At 36.9% G+C, this 16,948-nt stretch overlaps 1 protein-coding gene across 3 annotated transcripts in view; it reads right to left on the bottom strand.

The window, feature by feature from the left end:
• Positions 1–16,948, bottom strand: part of LOC136816350 (potassium voltage-gated channel subfamily KQT member 1-like) — a 60,773-nt gene that overhangs the window by 24,621 nt on the left and 19,204 nt on the right. For 2 of the 3 annotated variants that reach the window (XM_067072669.1, XM_067072670.1), the window contains exon 2: positions 12,371–12,520. In XM_067072669.1, the coding sequence (XP_066928770.1) occupies positions 12,371–12,520 (150 nt within the window). Of the gene's footprint in view, positions 1–3,900; positions 4,581–12,370; positions 12,521–16,948 lie in introns of those variants that run through there. The other variant, XM_067072672.1, reaches the window with a different exon arrangement.

Genomic DNA, 16,948 nt, shown 5'->3' with positions numbered 1-16,948 from the left:
TACTAACTGCTTTCTCGGAAGAAGTTAGTAACACCACCACCTTGGTACACTTAGTACAGTTAGTACTAACTGAATTTAGCCTTGAAAAAGGCTTTTGACCTTCATAAATTCAATAAAATCAAATAAAATCAAATTTAATATCTTAAAAATGATTCAATATCCATAGCTTTCAATAGGAAAAAACAACATTTTAGAAAATCAAATTTCTATTGCAACCAGCAAATTGTTTTTAAGATTTAAAAAAAAAATTTCGAAAATTTGAAAAAAAATCTACTTCCCAAAAAAATTTTTTGGTAAAATATGGTCTTTTTTTTTTAATTTTCTCACAAAATCCTATTTTTTACACAATTAGTACCAAAATTTGGCAAATTTTTAGCAGGGGACCACCCTTTTTGGCAGTTAGTACATCTGAGTACTAAGTGATTTTATCCAATTCATATGGCACACCACCACGGTACTAACCGGCATGATGTCTTGTACTAACTGCTTCACCCCCCCCTGTTCATACTACAGGGGTTTTATAAAATGAAAACGCATACAGGGGAAAAACCCTCTGCAAACACAGTCAAACCTCACTAAAATGGCTCAGTTAAACTTTCTTTTTATTATACTAAAATTTCCTTGAGTATTTTTCTGTTTGAGTTCTACCATTAAGAAAACGAAAATGAAAATTCTGTTTCGTTAATGCCCACGAAATGGTTTAATCATATGAAAACCAGTTTCTTGCATATCGGAAAGCCAATAAAAGCAATGCTGTTTGATAGGTTAGCTTTGCTATCAGTAAACAAACTTTCTCGGTTGTGACGGAGCGATTCATTAAACTCGTGTTCTGAAAACAATCATTACCAAAGAAAAGCTCTAACAAAATTTAGAATACGCTATGAATAATGTGGAGCAAATATTTATCTGACCAGCCTTGAACCCTAATTTCAAGTTTTAAGAGACTACCGTCTTACAGCAGCTACTGAAAAGCTAATACTAACCCAGCCGGCACACAACGTCAAAACAACGTCCATGTGACATTCATAACGTCCAAATAACGTTATTTGAACGTTAAAACAACGTTTTGTGCCAGCTGGGAATACGTCTAAAATCATAGAATATACTTCAAACTGGGCTCAAAAAAAATTCTCAGGTCTTGTGAAACCTTAACTTATCAAAGAGTTCTGATTTCTCAAAACATTCTCCAACAGAAATAAAATCTACGCGTTGGTATCAAAACAAAGATTCTCAATGCCGATAAAAACATACTATTCATTTTTGATACATAAAAACCTAAAGTTTCGATTATATCTTGCAGCAGCGAGTAGAGATAAAGGCAAACCGAAACAAGTTAATTTTTTGAGTAACATCGCTACAGATTGGTTGATACTGGTGTAAGATTACGTCATCTAGGTTGAAAGAACCAATCAAAAATGATCTTTAAGAGATATGGTTTTGACAGAGAGATCTGGGACAACAATCATTACATCGAACATTGTAGGCATTCAATTATAAGGGACTATAAACCAACACAGTGACATGCATGTTAAAAGCTGTACACTTTTATTTGAGAATTAAAAGGGAGATCCATGCTTGCTGTTCAGTGCTTGCATAAGATTTGTAATCATTATGAACCAGCCCACCAGTGCATAAAGATACTACTACAAAACCCAAAGATACTGAGATTACTCTTTTCACCTTGATAGGGCATAGAAAAGTGCGACGATCCAGTTATGTTGAACGACCAACAACCATACTTACAGCTACCTTTCCAAACATTTGCTCAACACTCAAATTAATCTGACTGGTCAAATTTGAGCCTAATCGACTAATGTGCTTAGAAAAACGATTTGAATAATTGTATTGAGCAAAATTTTGGAACGATGGCCGCCCGCGTACGGTATGATTTACTGCGGGAAATTAGCCTCGTACGACTTGACATTTTATGTTTTAAACACTTTGCATCAGATAAGGATTTGATAAGACCCCCATCTGTGAAAATCATTAATATTTATCATTTTCCCATCATTCAAACTGTGTCATTGCTCGTTTTGTCAAATTCGACATGCTATAAAAAAGACTAAGAGAGTCTAATTTGAAATTACGAACTGCAGAAAAAATCTGCTCGGAAATTGACCTTAAGATCTTCCAAAAATCTTTGTGCGATTTTAAGACCCTTAGAACCCTTATTTCAAGTGCAGTATAGGATTCCTAAACGTTCTCAAACCTCCATTATCGTTGCTCCGTTTTTACTTTCATGATTTTAGAACCCTTATACAGGCTCAATAGCTTTCGCTTGTGTAAAAACCGTTGACGGTCTGAAAAAAGGACAGATCAGTTTCCTCCAGGAAATATGGATATGGTATGGGGTCTTCGACAATCGGACCTAATCTTTTCATCTCAATATTTTCTACCTTGACCGATCATGGTCGAAATATATTGACATTTTAGTGTATTTTAACGTTTTTCAGAATTTAAAGTTCGGGCAAGAATTGCTAATTTACCACTTCCACTTTCTTTCATTGAATATTTCGATTTTGGAGGGGTTCGGTGGCTTTTAGGCTATATTCCAAGCCTTATTGGAAAAAATTTGAGCTTTTAAATCCTGAGATCCTAAAGCTCCTAAGCTCTCAGTCTCATGTTAAAACTCAGAGTTAAAGCTCTACTTTCCAACTGTAGTTTAACGTGCTTAAAAATCATTTGTGGTGTTTAAAATTTCGCCGGGAAATCCCCTTTGTCTCAAATATTTTTTTCATGATTGTAATACACAACGACGGCCTGCATAATATTACTTAATGCAAAAGGAATTTTAAAAATGGAAAGTGGTTTAACAACGGTTAAGTAGTGCGATACTTCCAGAAACAAACCACATTAATTTGGCGGCTTCTTTGTAGATACCTCCAAACAAATTGACCAATACTTCTGTGTCTGATTGGTGGTAATTAAATAGATGATAACCATCTTTAATTTTCAAAGTAAGTATCAACCCTCTTTATTTTTTGACAACGTTGCGAGCCAGGGCGATCTATGGGCGGGAAGGCGGGAAGAATTATAGTTGACTCTCGATAATTCGATCTTGAACGGAGAATATTTTTTGTTCGAATTACAGAAAGATTCGAATTAACGAAAACATTTTAAGTGGGTTTCTGCTTGACGGGGACTTGAAACAAGTTCAAATTATGGAAAGATTCGAATAATAGAAGTTCGAATAAACGAGAGTCTACAGTATGTAGAAGATAGCGCTTTCTATAACGTCAAAAACTTATCGTTCTGAGTAGGAAGTTACCTTTTTGAGAACGAAGCAGTGACATAAACGATTTGGAAAAAACTCGCATCGAGGACGGTAAAAGCGCTGATTAACCGTTGTTCTCAGTTAGTCAGGATCTAGACATATGAACCACCTCCACCTCAGGAAAAAATCAGTCCCATTTATAAACTCACAAATAATGTCTGAGCGACCATCATAATAAGTCTTTTCAAGAAAAGTGTGCACTCTACTTTGCTATCACGTGAGGAACGCTCTCGAGAAAGCCAATCTGTTACAACTGACGAGTGGCAACTGACTTTCTAAGACGGGAATCTCCCTTCGAATGACTAAACCAAGAGATGAGAGTTAGAAGCATACAGAGGAAAATAAATTTTGAATTGATGCATCTTTTTAGAATTTAAAATTCAAACCATTGAAAGGGATAAAACAGTGATGTTATAAAACGTCGATATTTCGATAATCTCACTGCATCTTTATAACGACATGAGGATAGAAATTGAATAAAGTGAGGAAGGGGTCAGTGGACACTTCTAAAACTATGGATTAGCTGTGGGTCCTTTAGTTTATTCACTTACCCCTGCCAAAGTAGGGCTAAAATATTTATAGAATACACTTGTTTGTTATCACATTGTAAGATGAACATTTGTTACCTCATCTAAAGCCAAATTGAAGACGATTTCAGGAATAATTAATCGTTCTTTCTCTGCAACCATTTTGCCGAACAGTTTACCGCAACCAATCAAATTTGCCAGTGTACTCTACGTCTTTGTGTTCTTTCCCAAAAAATGAGAATTGCAGTAAATTCTGTCACGATCAAGTCTTAAATTTTCACAATGTTTGTATTATATAACCACTCGTTACACTTACAAAAATCGGATCCAAAAACATCGGATTTTACAGTACTTTATGTATAATCCCTCTCAAGTACTATTTGGAAAAATAATATTTGATTTATAGAGATTTTTCTTCTCGCTTGGTCTCAGTTTTTGTGCGGTTTTTGTGAGGTTTTGACTGGAAAATCAATGAAAAAGGAGCTTATCCACAAAATCTTTAAGTGTTTCAGTTAAAGTACTAAATTTGAATAATTTTTCCTCGACTTCAAAGTCCAACTGACTGTGAAACCTTTAACTTTTGAAGCAAAAATAACAAAAATACTAATCGATCATGAAAATGCTCCGACTAAAATATCACAAAATGAACATTATAATGCTACATAAAAATCCAACTTTTTCCCAAATGATTTAAGTTTAAAAATACCATAAATCCAATGCGTAATCCAATTAAGAAGGAGTCAATCCTTATATCATCCACAGATGGGATTAATTATAACAAGTAAAAGAACGAAAGCATTTTCCTTTAAAATACAAAAAAACTAAGCGTACATCCCTTAACAGGTACACTTGAAATTTTTTGGTAAACAATGGTATATTTGGTTTGATGACAAGTGCATGGAAAGATGAGGCGGGTATAAAGACTGTGCAAAAGCTTTGCGAAGGAGAGTGTAGATTTCCCTATAAGGAAAACAGCTTGATATTGACACTCCCTCGTCGTGAATTTTTACCAAAGATTTCCGTTGATTGGGAAGTGATGTTACGGATGTTAACGGTTTGTGACCTACGAAGGAGAGTTTCTGACAATTGGAGTTTCGCCTTACAAGGGGATATTTATACTCCGTCGTAGTGGTGAATGGTATAGATTGAACAGACGACTCGCAGAAAAAACATCTAGCGCAACACGAGGGAAATTTCGGGCAATATTGCTTTATTAAAGAAATCCAAATCAATAAGGGATTGATACTGGTATGCAGAAATATTACCACTGTTCTGTTGTTTGAATAGTTGACCACAAATGGTAGAAAAATACTCTTTTTGGCTTTTCCGTATGAAATATTACGTCATGAATATCAAGGTTCCTTGAACAGTTAGAATTGGTTGAATGAGGAAAATGGATTCTCTACTCAGACGGTCTCATATTGTTTTGAATTATATGCGTTAGACTGTCATGTTTTTTTTGTCTCGATGGCATATAAATTCCGTTCTTTTTGTCTTATTACTATGCTACTTTGTCTCGATTGGTTGTTTTCTATGACAACTCCAGGAAAAGAAGGCTGGCGTTTTTCATTTACCTCCGATGTCAGTGGCTAAAGAAGGCTTTCTCATACAAATGAAAACTATCGAGAAAACAAGATAATTCAGTCCAACTACTGAGAAGATATTTGAATAGTTAACTAATTCGAAAACCTGGAACACGAGCGGGAGTCTAATTTGTAGAATTATAGAGAGAGATTTGAATAATAGAAAGTATTTTACAAGCGTTTTAGATTGGTGGGGACCAAGAATAAGTTCGAATTATAGAAAGATTCGAATTAGTGAAAGTCCACAGTAAATTTTGTGAAAAATTGAAAGAAATTATATTTATAGAGCTAAATAGCTTGATCACAAATCACATCCTATTTCTAACGAGCATAAGAAATCCTCCTTAGTATGCCTTCTTCATGAAGTTAAAACTTCCTAAATGTTTTGGACCGATATCCAGACATGAATATTGAATTGTGGCCAAATGATTTAATGGAGCTATTTCCAGACATAAATAGGTCAACGATTTCTATAGCATACCCTTCTCCTATCTTGAGATTCACGCTGTTTCTATAAGAACAATCTTATAAGAACACGAGGCTGAAAAATGGCCAAAACCTAAGAACAAATTTGAACAAGCCAAAGCCTCAGATTTCAGAAATTACTAAAAAAATACTGATTCTAACAGATTTCAAACCCATTTAAAGTTGTCGTGTAAAAAAAAACTAAGCATGTTAAGAACATCGTAAGAACATCCTGAAAATCTTAATCTTACTTAAGAAGAGCCCAGCCGCTGAGCCAAAATTTACCTGGTTAAATAATAAACCCACAACTTTACAGATTAACTTTACATTCAACCACAAACTCCAATGCTTTGGAAAGATAAATAAAAAGTCTGGCGAACGAGAGAGACGGTTAAGCGATCGGATCCTCAATGTTAAAGAGAATTCCTCAAAGTTATATGTTACTATGGAGTTCGTACTTCAAAATCCATCAAAGCAGTGTTCGATTTAACCCCTTTATATAAAGTGTTTCAACCTTCTGGATATACAGGGGTCTTATTTAGGCCCGGCGAACGGCGAATTTCACCGGTCCAAGGCACGAAAAAATTAGAATCCGCCGTTCGAAAAGTTCGGTTCGCCGCCTCAACAATCACAGGAAAAAATTAATAGATCACAAGCTTGGTGAAATGTCGTTTCCAGATTTGGGAATAGGTGGGTTTCCCAAACTAATCACAAGGTTGGGATCCTGCAACTCTTCACAAGGTTGTCAAATGCAATTTCACAAACTTGTGATCTGCTAATTTTTTCCTGTGAACATATTTACGCTAATCAATGCATTTACTAAGAATTCGCCGGCCTAGAATCTAGAAATCGCCAGCGTTAATTTTTCATTCACCAGCCTACCAAAAACAAAGCAAAACTCCTAAATATAGATGGACTTTGAATTAGATTGCGATTCTGACCTCGTTGAAAAGATAATCGTGAGTGGAATATTAAAGTGCACAACAGACAACATGAAAATAAAAAGTTGTGATAAAAGAACAATTATACCAGCTTCAAATTTCCCTTTGGTTGAAAATTTTACATTTATAAATATTTCAACTTTCACTTTCATTCCAATATTTTCATAGACATTGAGAAATGTAATATGGAGGGGCGGCTGAATTTGGAGAGTTTCCAAACATAAACCCTCTCAAGCTTTCTATCCTCCCATGTAACGTTCAGTTTGTACACGACCAATCCGGGAGTCCGTAAATCCCCCGTAAAAACTATTCGAAAGGTATCAGATCTAACAACAAATGAAAAACATACCTGCGGGGAATTTTCATCGGGTAAAATATTATATGGGTCCATTTCATCCATACCAATTTCCGCAATTTCAGCCATTTTCTCCCAAATAACCAAAAATCTTCAAATAAGAGTTCAAAAACTAACGAAAGCCTAACCAGTAGGAGAATATACAATTTCTCAGGACTGCTCAATTAGTTTGTTCATAAGGCCCAATCAAGTTCAATGTTATTGTATCAAGAAAAAAAACAACTCAACCAAAAAAAACAAAAAAAAAACACAAATTTAAAAAGACCTTTCCACTGTAATTTACATGTCTTTTTAAAGAGAATAGCACACGATACAAACGTATAAAGAATAAAGAATCTTATCAACATCATTTCAACTCACTATCTTCCCAGCTGACACAAAACGTTGTTTCAACGTTAATCTAACGTTAAATGGACGTTGTGAACGTTAGATTAACGTTGAAACAACGTTGTGTGCCAGCTATCTTATCAGGTATCAGATCTAACAACAAATGAAAAACATACCTGCGGGGAATTTTCATCGGGTAAAATATTATATGGGTCCATTTCATCCATACCAATTTCCGCAATTTCAGCCATTTTCTCCCAAATAACCAAAAATCTTCAAATAAGAGTCCAAAAACTAACGAAAGCCTAACCAGTAGGAGAATATACAATTTCTCAGGACTGCTCAATTAGTTTGTTCATAAGGCCCAATCAAGTTCAATGTTATTGTATCAAGAAAAAAAACAACTCAACCAAAAAAAACAAAAAAAAAAACACAAATTTAAAAAGACCTTTCCACTGTAATTTACATGTCTTTAAAGAGAATAGCACACGATACAAACGTATAAAGAATAAAGAATCATATCAACATCATTTCAACTCACTACCTTCCCAGCTGACACAAAACGTTGTTTCAACGTTAATCTAACGTTAAATGGACGTTGTGAACGTTAGATTAACGTTGAAACAACGTTGTGTGCCAGCTATCTTGTCATAAAATTCATATATGCCCACAAATTGATAATTAAAATCTAACTCACAATACCATTACAGCGATAAAGGTAATTGGTCGCTATAGTGATGTTACAGATATGTCAGAATGCCTTTATTCGCATTTCAAAAAAGGACTTATTGATTAAATGAGTAGAACAGGAAATTTAATCCGATTAGTGTATGTGTATGTTTAGATAGTGAGGCACTCATCGCTGGCAGCCCTGGTCGACGGTGAAGTGGGAAATCTAAAACATCCCCTATCAGATATCAGCTAAGTTAAATCTTTGTATTTTCGAAGGAAAAATCTTAGAAACTGTTATTTGAGAAAAAGACTATTTAGTTGAAAGAAAATGTTCCTCGTTTTAATAAACCCCAGCGATTGGCATGACTATGTGGTCGGGCGTTTTTAGGCGTGACCTATGAGTTAAAAAAGCGTGATACGTGATTGATAAAAATAGTGAAGATAGAAAATTTTCGGCGTGATGGCGTAATTAGAACTATTTTGGCGTTATGGCGTGATTAGGGCATATACAGTTGACGCTCTCCAATTCGATCTTCAAGGAGAATTGGATTTGCATCGAATAAGGGAGCTTATCGGATAAGGGAGCGTCGTTTATGAGAGTTTCTTGTTGACGGGGACTTTGAATTTCATCGGATAAGGGAGCCTATCGAATAGTAGAACGTCGAATTAAAGAGCGTCAACTGTATTTATAAAGCCCAAAGGGCTAGAAGTCGGGCTTTAAGTCATCACAGGCAAAAAAAAAGTGAATATCGGAAAAACTATTGCTGCTATTGTTTTCGAAAACCCGCGAAGCTTCTGATTGGTCAATCGCTGAAATTCTATTATAATGTCACGTGACTTAGGTAGGATTTTCTACCTAACCACGGCACACTTTTCAGCGAAAGCTTTACATCTAGCCCTTTGGGCTTTATAAATCTATGGATTAGGGACTTCCAAAAAAGATTTTCGTGATTTTTTTTCAAAAGAAAATATTTCGTCGAACTGGAAAAAAGTTCGGGATTCTTTGAAGGAGAACTATTTTCACTTTACAAAAATATTATAATGTTGAAAAACACCAAATTTTTCTTTACTCACCGGTGGTGGTGGGGGCGGTAATTCTGCGATTGAGGTCTTTGAAAATCCTCCTCCATTATTGACCAGATTTGAAGAATCACCAAAACGTAATCCCCACAACATTCGAAATTCGTTTCTTAATAATCCAATAGAAAAATCCGAAGCAACAATTCCCGGCCAAAAAAGTTCCTCCAAAGAACTTTTTGAAATGTTGAAGGTGAGTTTATCCAAATCTCTTGTGATTTTATAAAATAATTCCCGTTTCCAACATCTGAGACTAATCAACTACCAAAGTATTGTATGGTCAAATCATTTTGATTCCTTCCAAACCAATAAACTTCCATTCATTAAAACGATTCAAAAAAACTAAGAATTTGATTCAAAAGTATATCGAACTATAACACTCGAACTCTCCAGTAATTGGACCAAGATCTTGAGTACATCAAATTATAACACTTAAAACTCTTCAGCACCTGAAATGAATTTCGGGCGGTTCAATCCTTTTCAAAACCTCTTTACTTTGAAATATAAACTCTTCTCTCCACAAAATTATAAGGTTATAATCCACTCTCCAATATAGTGCTTTCTATTGGTTAAGGTTGATAGTAAGTCAAGTACCAACAACATATGAAATACAACCTCTGCTTGATGGTTTTGAGCACCCTTTAATAAATTACAGTTAACTCTCTCTAATTCGAGTCTCTCTCTGTAATTCGAACTTAACATATTGGTCCTCTTAACTGGAAATGCGTATAAAGTACTCTCTAATATTCAAGCTATTCTCTAATTGGAAGAAAATTCTTGGTCCCCCTTGAAGATCGAATTAGAGAGAGAGTCAACTGTATTCCACAAAAGACACTGTAGCATTACTTGATCAAGGATCTTGATTATTTCAAGACCTCTAGGAGGTTTTACCATATCAGAGGATAGAACCCTTTAGAATTGAAACCTTTGATCCTCTTGGGTTTTTAGGATTATGCATTTACTTTAGGTACTGAGTGGATACAGTTCTACAGGGCAAAAATCCCTAACTAAAAACAACCAAAAAGCCTTCATAGTATCTAATCCCATTCAATTCAATTGTGCAAAAAAACATTTGTTATATTTTATTTTCTGCTGTTTGATCTCACTTTAGTCCAATGACAGTAACTCTCCAGTTTTCTTGGATTTATAAATTTTGTCTTTCAAAACGTCAAAATCGGGATTGTTTTGGATTTTTTATCCAATCAGAAAGCTTAAAAGTTGAAAGCTCATGGTCAATATAAGATCAGAGAAAGTTTTTATTTAGACTAGTAGTAGGATTGAAAATTATATCCAAGATCGCTTATCTCTGGATCGAATAAGAATTTGGCGACAACAGAAATTAATATATTTCCAAAAACATATTGACTGATAAAAAATTTGTTGAATTTAACATGGGTGCTTTTATGGGTGGGTGCTCATAAAATTTTGCACTTAATAAAACATATTCTTATAAAGTTACAACACTTTTTGAATTGCTAGTCCAGCTTTTGAAAATGTCAGCAATTTTTCTTTAATACTTTTAATAATCAAAGGGATATTTTAATTTCCTTCTTTCACAAAGATAAACCCAAAACATTGATCTAATTTCTGAAATGATAATCCTTACTCTTTTTGGAACACTATCAAGGATCGTCATAATTCCAGATAAATAAAAGTGTCTGACATCTTTGAAATTCTAATTTCATTTGCATCAATTACCTTAAGTTGCTTTAAGGAGTTTTTATCTTTGTCTGTGAAAATTATTACAGAAAAGACTGATTGTAGTCTAGACGTAAAACCTTCAGCCGATGTCAGGTAGTTAGTTGATCAAGGAACGCAAGCATAATGTTTGAATTTCTTTCTATTTTGTTTTATATTGATCGGCCAATCTACAGTCGTTTTGCTGAGTGACGTCACATTCCAATTCCACTACAACGGACTTCCCCAATTTAATTGATCATGTGATCAACACAATGAGCAGAGAAAATTCAAAAAACCTGATTTACAGACCGTATTCTTTTTTTATATTGACTATGCTTCGGTTGCGGTACACAAGTTTGCGAGTGCTCACCCCCATGAGTCGCGTCTTGAAGAATAGTATTCCTACACCTAAGTATTCAAATAGGAGAGGCAAGAGTAAAGTTTATTGGGAAATCAAATGAGAAAGGAGTGGTACCATCCCATAACTTCGGCGTAGTCGAAGAAAGGATCGACCCAACCGTTCCCTGCGTATTATCGGCTTATTGATGCTTATTGATAGCGCCAGAAAATATTCACTGGCGTCCATCAACAACTAGTCTAGCAAGCTAGACGACTAATTCAGATATAGTAGAAATAAAGCAAAAAGTAATGGAGGGATCCCGTAACAATAATCGTATTATCATATAACGCCTATACTACTGTATTACACGCGTTATAAACGACTCCAGTCTAATCAACAACGTAAGTAAAGCATGGGATACACGGGAACGAGGTTTGCAACTTACAAGCAGAAAAATAGACCAGTTTTGGATTGAAAAATTCCAAGTATTAAAAGTTAAGCATAAACACAATAGAGAGAGGAGTGACGTAGGTGGAAAAGATAACCAGATGGTATCAAAGATTAAATGTATGTGAGATGAATCAATCGGTTATTTTCGTATGAAGTACATTCTGTTTAATATCTGTCTGCAGAAATCTTTTTCAATGAGAGAATGATATTCTATCTGATGATGAGGCACATTCCATGAATATTCTGATGTTTTAATAACGGCCTCGCGTATAGCTCAAATAAAAAGTGAGCGATGATAGAGTGGTTCGGATCCCCGTTCCTTTCGATATTTCGAAGCCGTGGATCCAATGAAAATAATCGAAAGACTTAGATTGCCCTAGATCTAAGACAAAATGAAATAACGCGATTCTATTGGTAGAAAATAAGGCCAGTCAGAGAAATTGAATATTGAAAAAACCATATCTGGATGGTGTTGTCTGAACTTTTTTACTTATTTTATCCGATATTTTCTGAGGTCAGGTTTCAAAACAAAATCTAGCGTGTATCAAACTATACAGTTAAAAGAACGAACCAAAAAATGAACAAATGAACGAATGAACGAATGAACGAACGAAATTTTAGACAATACCATGGAACACAAAGAGATATTTTCATATGTAATAGTAAACAAAGAGCGTACCTTTTCCAGGGTCATCAATTCTACACAGTCTTGTTGGGCGTACAAAGGAGCGATTGTGCCAGGCATCAAAATGTTCGACGGTTGGTTGAAACGTCTCATCAGGTGGTTCTTCATCGCCTCCTCTTTCGCCAACTGCTCCTCGCGGAACCTCTGAAAAAGTAAGGAGAAAGTGAGATTGGTATCAAGGCTGTACCCACAGGGATTTTATTCGTTCCTCCCTTTCCCAGGTAACATAAAAGAGATTAGTAACTAGTCTAATGAGACAAAAATTCTTACAGGTCTACTTTCCTCAAAATTCTGAGAAGACTATCCAGGCTGTACCCACAGGGAGTTTATTCGTTCGTTTTCTTTCCCAATTAACGGGAAAAATATGTGTATCTAGTCGAACGGGCAAAAATCCACATAGGTCTACTTGCTTTAAAATTCTGAGGATCCTAACCAGGATGTATTCCCAGGGCGCTCATTCGTCCCCTCCTTTTTCCAAGAAACAAGAAAGAGAGATTAGTATCTAGTCTAACCGGACCAAATTCCACATAGGTCTACTTGCTTCAGAATTCTGTTTGAATACCTACAACTTTTTTGGATTCTAAACTACTCGATTTGTCCGTTAAAACCATTTTCATTTAAATCTCAAACATAAAAATACCAGACTGTTGTAAAAATTATGAAATCAATTCTCTGCATGACCGATGGAATTTTCAAAAAAATACATAAGTTTGATCATTTAAACACTGTAGGATTAAATGCAATAGTCGCTGTTTTCTATGTCGATGATCTAGGCACTTGAAACAGTAAGCCCATGGTTGGAGCGTTTTGAGAAATCACTATAAATTAACTTGCGAGGAATTCTATAATCTATGTACAGTCGTTTTGTTGAGTGACGTCGCATTCCGACGACATGTAGGCGGTTAAGAAAGATGGCGGACGGACGTGTCTGGCGATCCGGAAGGTAGAAGGAAGAAATTTCTGCCGTGAAGACGGAAAAAGCGGAAATTAAAAGCAAACATATACCTAAAGATAAGAAGAAAACGTCTCGCCGTATCATTCAACCCATCTTCAGAAGTAACCAGGTCTTGGTGCTAGATAAGGTCGGAAAACCCTGAAGAAAAGACTACCGCAGTCAAGGTAGCAGAAGTGTGAGAACGAACTGAACCTCGAAGAAAAGACGCCCGCAGTCGAGGGTGCAGAAGGTCGGTTGGACTGACAGGCTCGAATATTAAGCCCGAAGAAAAATCCTCTGTAGCAAGGAGGTAGACGCGTCTCGCCGAACGAGTGAAGAATCTAGCAGCCAATTCGATTGACTTCAAAATATGCCATTTTTGCCCTGATTCCCAATTATTTTGCATTCGATTGACAAAAATTTGGCAAATGTGGCAAAATTTGAGTGCCATAAATGTCAAATAAAAAAGATGTGGTGAATCTGGCATTCTTGGCATTTTTGGAACTTACCTCCATACGTCTCCATACAAAACACTGTTCCCACGAGGCCTGTGTTCTTTTCGCTCCAATTTTGCCACTTTTGCCAAAGATTTTGAAAAATAGAAGACCTTCCAATGCTAAAGCAAAACAATGCCGATCGGCAATTTGATTGGTTAAAAAATCGTTCGCTTTACAAACGGCGACAGAAAACTGCTGACTAAGCATCACAAAACGGAAATCATAATGGTGACGTAGCGATGTACAAATTTGCCATGAAGCTGTGATCTTTTGACATTGAAATTGTAGATTTGGCAAAGTTGGTGAGTATGGCAAATTTGGAAGTCAATCGAATTGGCTGTAGAATACACCATATAAGACCAATAAGTGTTACTTTTCCCACTTCTTCTCTGCGGAGAAAGTTGTGTAAAACGATCTAGATTGCCTAAGAGATCACGGCAACAGGATGTGAAAAAGATGATGTGATTCTTACAGAGGAAAAGAAGAGAAGAACAACTTGCAACCAACCAAAAGTTCCGATGTTCAGTTTCAATAACATCAAAAAGGGAGAATCTTTCCTTCACCTCGCTCCAAATGGCTCCAAGCAGATCAATGAAGCTGCTCCAAATGAAGAAAAATTAACAATACCCGACTCTCAGCCTCTACCGGGACAGGATAAAACATTTCCATGCAGACATTGCCCGAAAAGCTTTACAACAAAGGGTGGGAGATCAAATCATAAAAATTCTCACACAAAACAAAAACTGAAGGAAGTCCCCACAGTGCTGTCAACAACTGTAGAAAATGCGACGTCACAAAGTCCAAGTCAACAAATCAAGGTTTGGGCTGATCACACAACAGCTGATATCCAACAAATCATATCTGCGGCGTACGAAGAGATAGTATATTGGCGACCCAACATGTTTCACGTACCATCAGGAGCAGTTGGCAAAGAATACATCAAAGAACTGACGCGTTTGATCGATGCATGGAACAGCAACAACAAGCATCTGAAACCAATTTCGCTCAAGGCCGTTATGGTAATGCCTTATCTTCTTCTCCAAAAGCCATGCTACATATCATCTGCGAAACGAAATTCTGAATGCCTAAAAAGACGGATAACGCTCTGGACACAAGGTGACTTTGACTCACTTCTTCGAGAGGCAAGAACCATCCAGTCGATTCTGAAGAAAAACTGTATGAAGACCAGCGCTGAATCGAAATAAAAAAGATTTGCAAAGTTTATCTTATCTGGAAATGTGAAAGCAGCCCTACGATTGCTTGATGATGAATCTTCGAAGGGTGTGCTGAATCTAACCAACTCCACGCTTCAAGAGCTGCTCCAAAAACATCCGAAAGGAGCAGAACCAGATGAATCAGCACTCCTGACTGGTGAAGTACCATTTTGTGATCCAGTCATCTTCGAAAGTATAGATGAATCAAAAATCGCTGCATCTGCAATAAAAACCAAAGGAGCAGCTGGTCCATCCGGAATGAACGCAGATGGATGGAGAAGAATTCTTGTGTCCAAAAGTTTTGGCCGAGCTGGAACCGAGCTACGGAAAAGCATTGCTGAAATGACGAAAATCCTTTGTGTGACACAACTTGATCAGGAAGATCGCAGTTTGGAAGCATTCACCTCGTGCAGGCTTATTCCACTTGACAAAGATCCCGGTGTCCGTCCGATTGGTATTGGAGAAGTTCTACGAAGAATAGTTGGGAAAGTCGTCATCAACACCATTAAACCGGACATTCTCAACAGTGCAGGTTCCCTACAATTGTGTGCAGGACTACCGGCAGGCAGTGAAGCAGCAGTACATATCATGAAAGATATCTTTGAGGAGCAAGAAACTGATGCAATACTCCTCGTTGATGCAGAAAACGCATTCAATTCACTGAATCGAAAAGTATTGCTTCACAACATCAAGTATATCTGCCCACCGATGTCGACGTACGTAAAGAATTGCTACCGTACTTCATCAAGATTATTCATTTCGGGCATCAATCAAGAAATCTCGTCTGCAGAAGGCACAACACAAGGCGACCCGTTAGCTATGCCATCCTATGCTATAGGAGTTGTTCCGATGCTCCAACTCATCGTAGACGATAGTGATACCAAACAAGCAGCTTTCGCAGACGATCTTTGTGGTGCTGGTTCTCTTCCCAGTCTTCAGAAATGGTGGGCCAGGATTGAACAAACAGGTCCATTGTTTGGATACTTTCCGAAGGCTTCCAAATCATGGTTGGTGGTGAAAGACGAAAAGCTGGAGGAAGCCAAAGTGATGTTTGCAGACACCAATCTAAAGATCACCTCATCTGGTAAAAGATATCTGGGAGGCTTCATCGGCAATCAAGAAGGGATTCATGCATACAAGAGAGAACTGGTCGAGAAATGGATCTCTGAAATAAACACCTTGTCAGAGATCGCAAAAGCTGAACCTCAAGCAGTGTATTCGTGCTTCACACATGGGTGGGTACACAAACTCAACTACTTCCTACGAGTTATCCCTGACTTCACAAACGAATTAAAGTTGCTGGACCAAATAATCGACCAAAATCTGCTGCCCATGATGTTGGGGAAAAATTTGACTGAAAATGAGCGTAAGCTAATAAGTCTTTCACCAAAACTTGGAGGTTTAGGACTGCCGATATTCTCAGTCACGTGCGTTCATGAATACGAAAATTCAAGAAGCTTAACATCACAAAGCATCCAAAACATCCACCACCAAATACACGACTTTGATGTTAACATCATCCTGCTAAAGAAGACGAAAGAGCTGATTCACAAGGAGAACCAAAAGAGGAAAAAGTTGTTATTGGAACAACTCAAACAGTCAATGAGTAGAAGAGAGCAGCGATCCGTCGAACTGGCATCTCTCAAAGCAGCATCAAGTTGGCTCATGTTCATGCCATCAAAATCTGAGAACACGGTTCTCAATAAACGTGAGTTTCACGACGCAATCGCCTTGAGGTACAGATGGCTACACAAGTTCCTGCCAACTATATGCGCTTGTGGTAAACCATTTGACGTCGACCATGCCCTGTCTTGCCCCAAAGGGGGGTACATAATTGCAAGCCATAATGGTGTTCGAGATCTAATAGCAGAGCTCGCTAGAGGGATTTCCAAAGATGTTGAGGTCGAACCTCACCTTCAGGAGCTCA

Source organism: Clytia hemisphaerica, unplaced genomic scaffold (genome assembly GCF_902728285.1).
Source record: "Clytia hemisphaerica strain Z4C2 unplaced genomic scaffold, Clytia hemisphaerica genome assembly, whole genome shotgun sequence".
Lineage (NCBI taxonomy): Eukaryota > Metazoa > Cnidaria > Hydrozoa > Leptothecata > Clytiidae > Clytia > Clytia hemisphaerica.
This window is presented reverse-complemented; position numbering and strand designations above follow the sequence as displayed.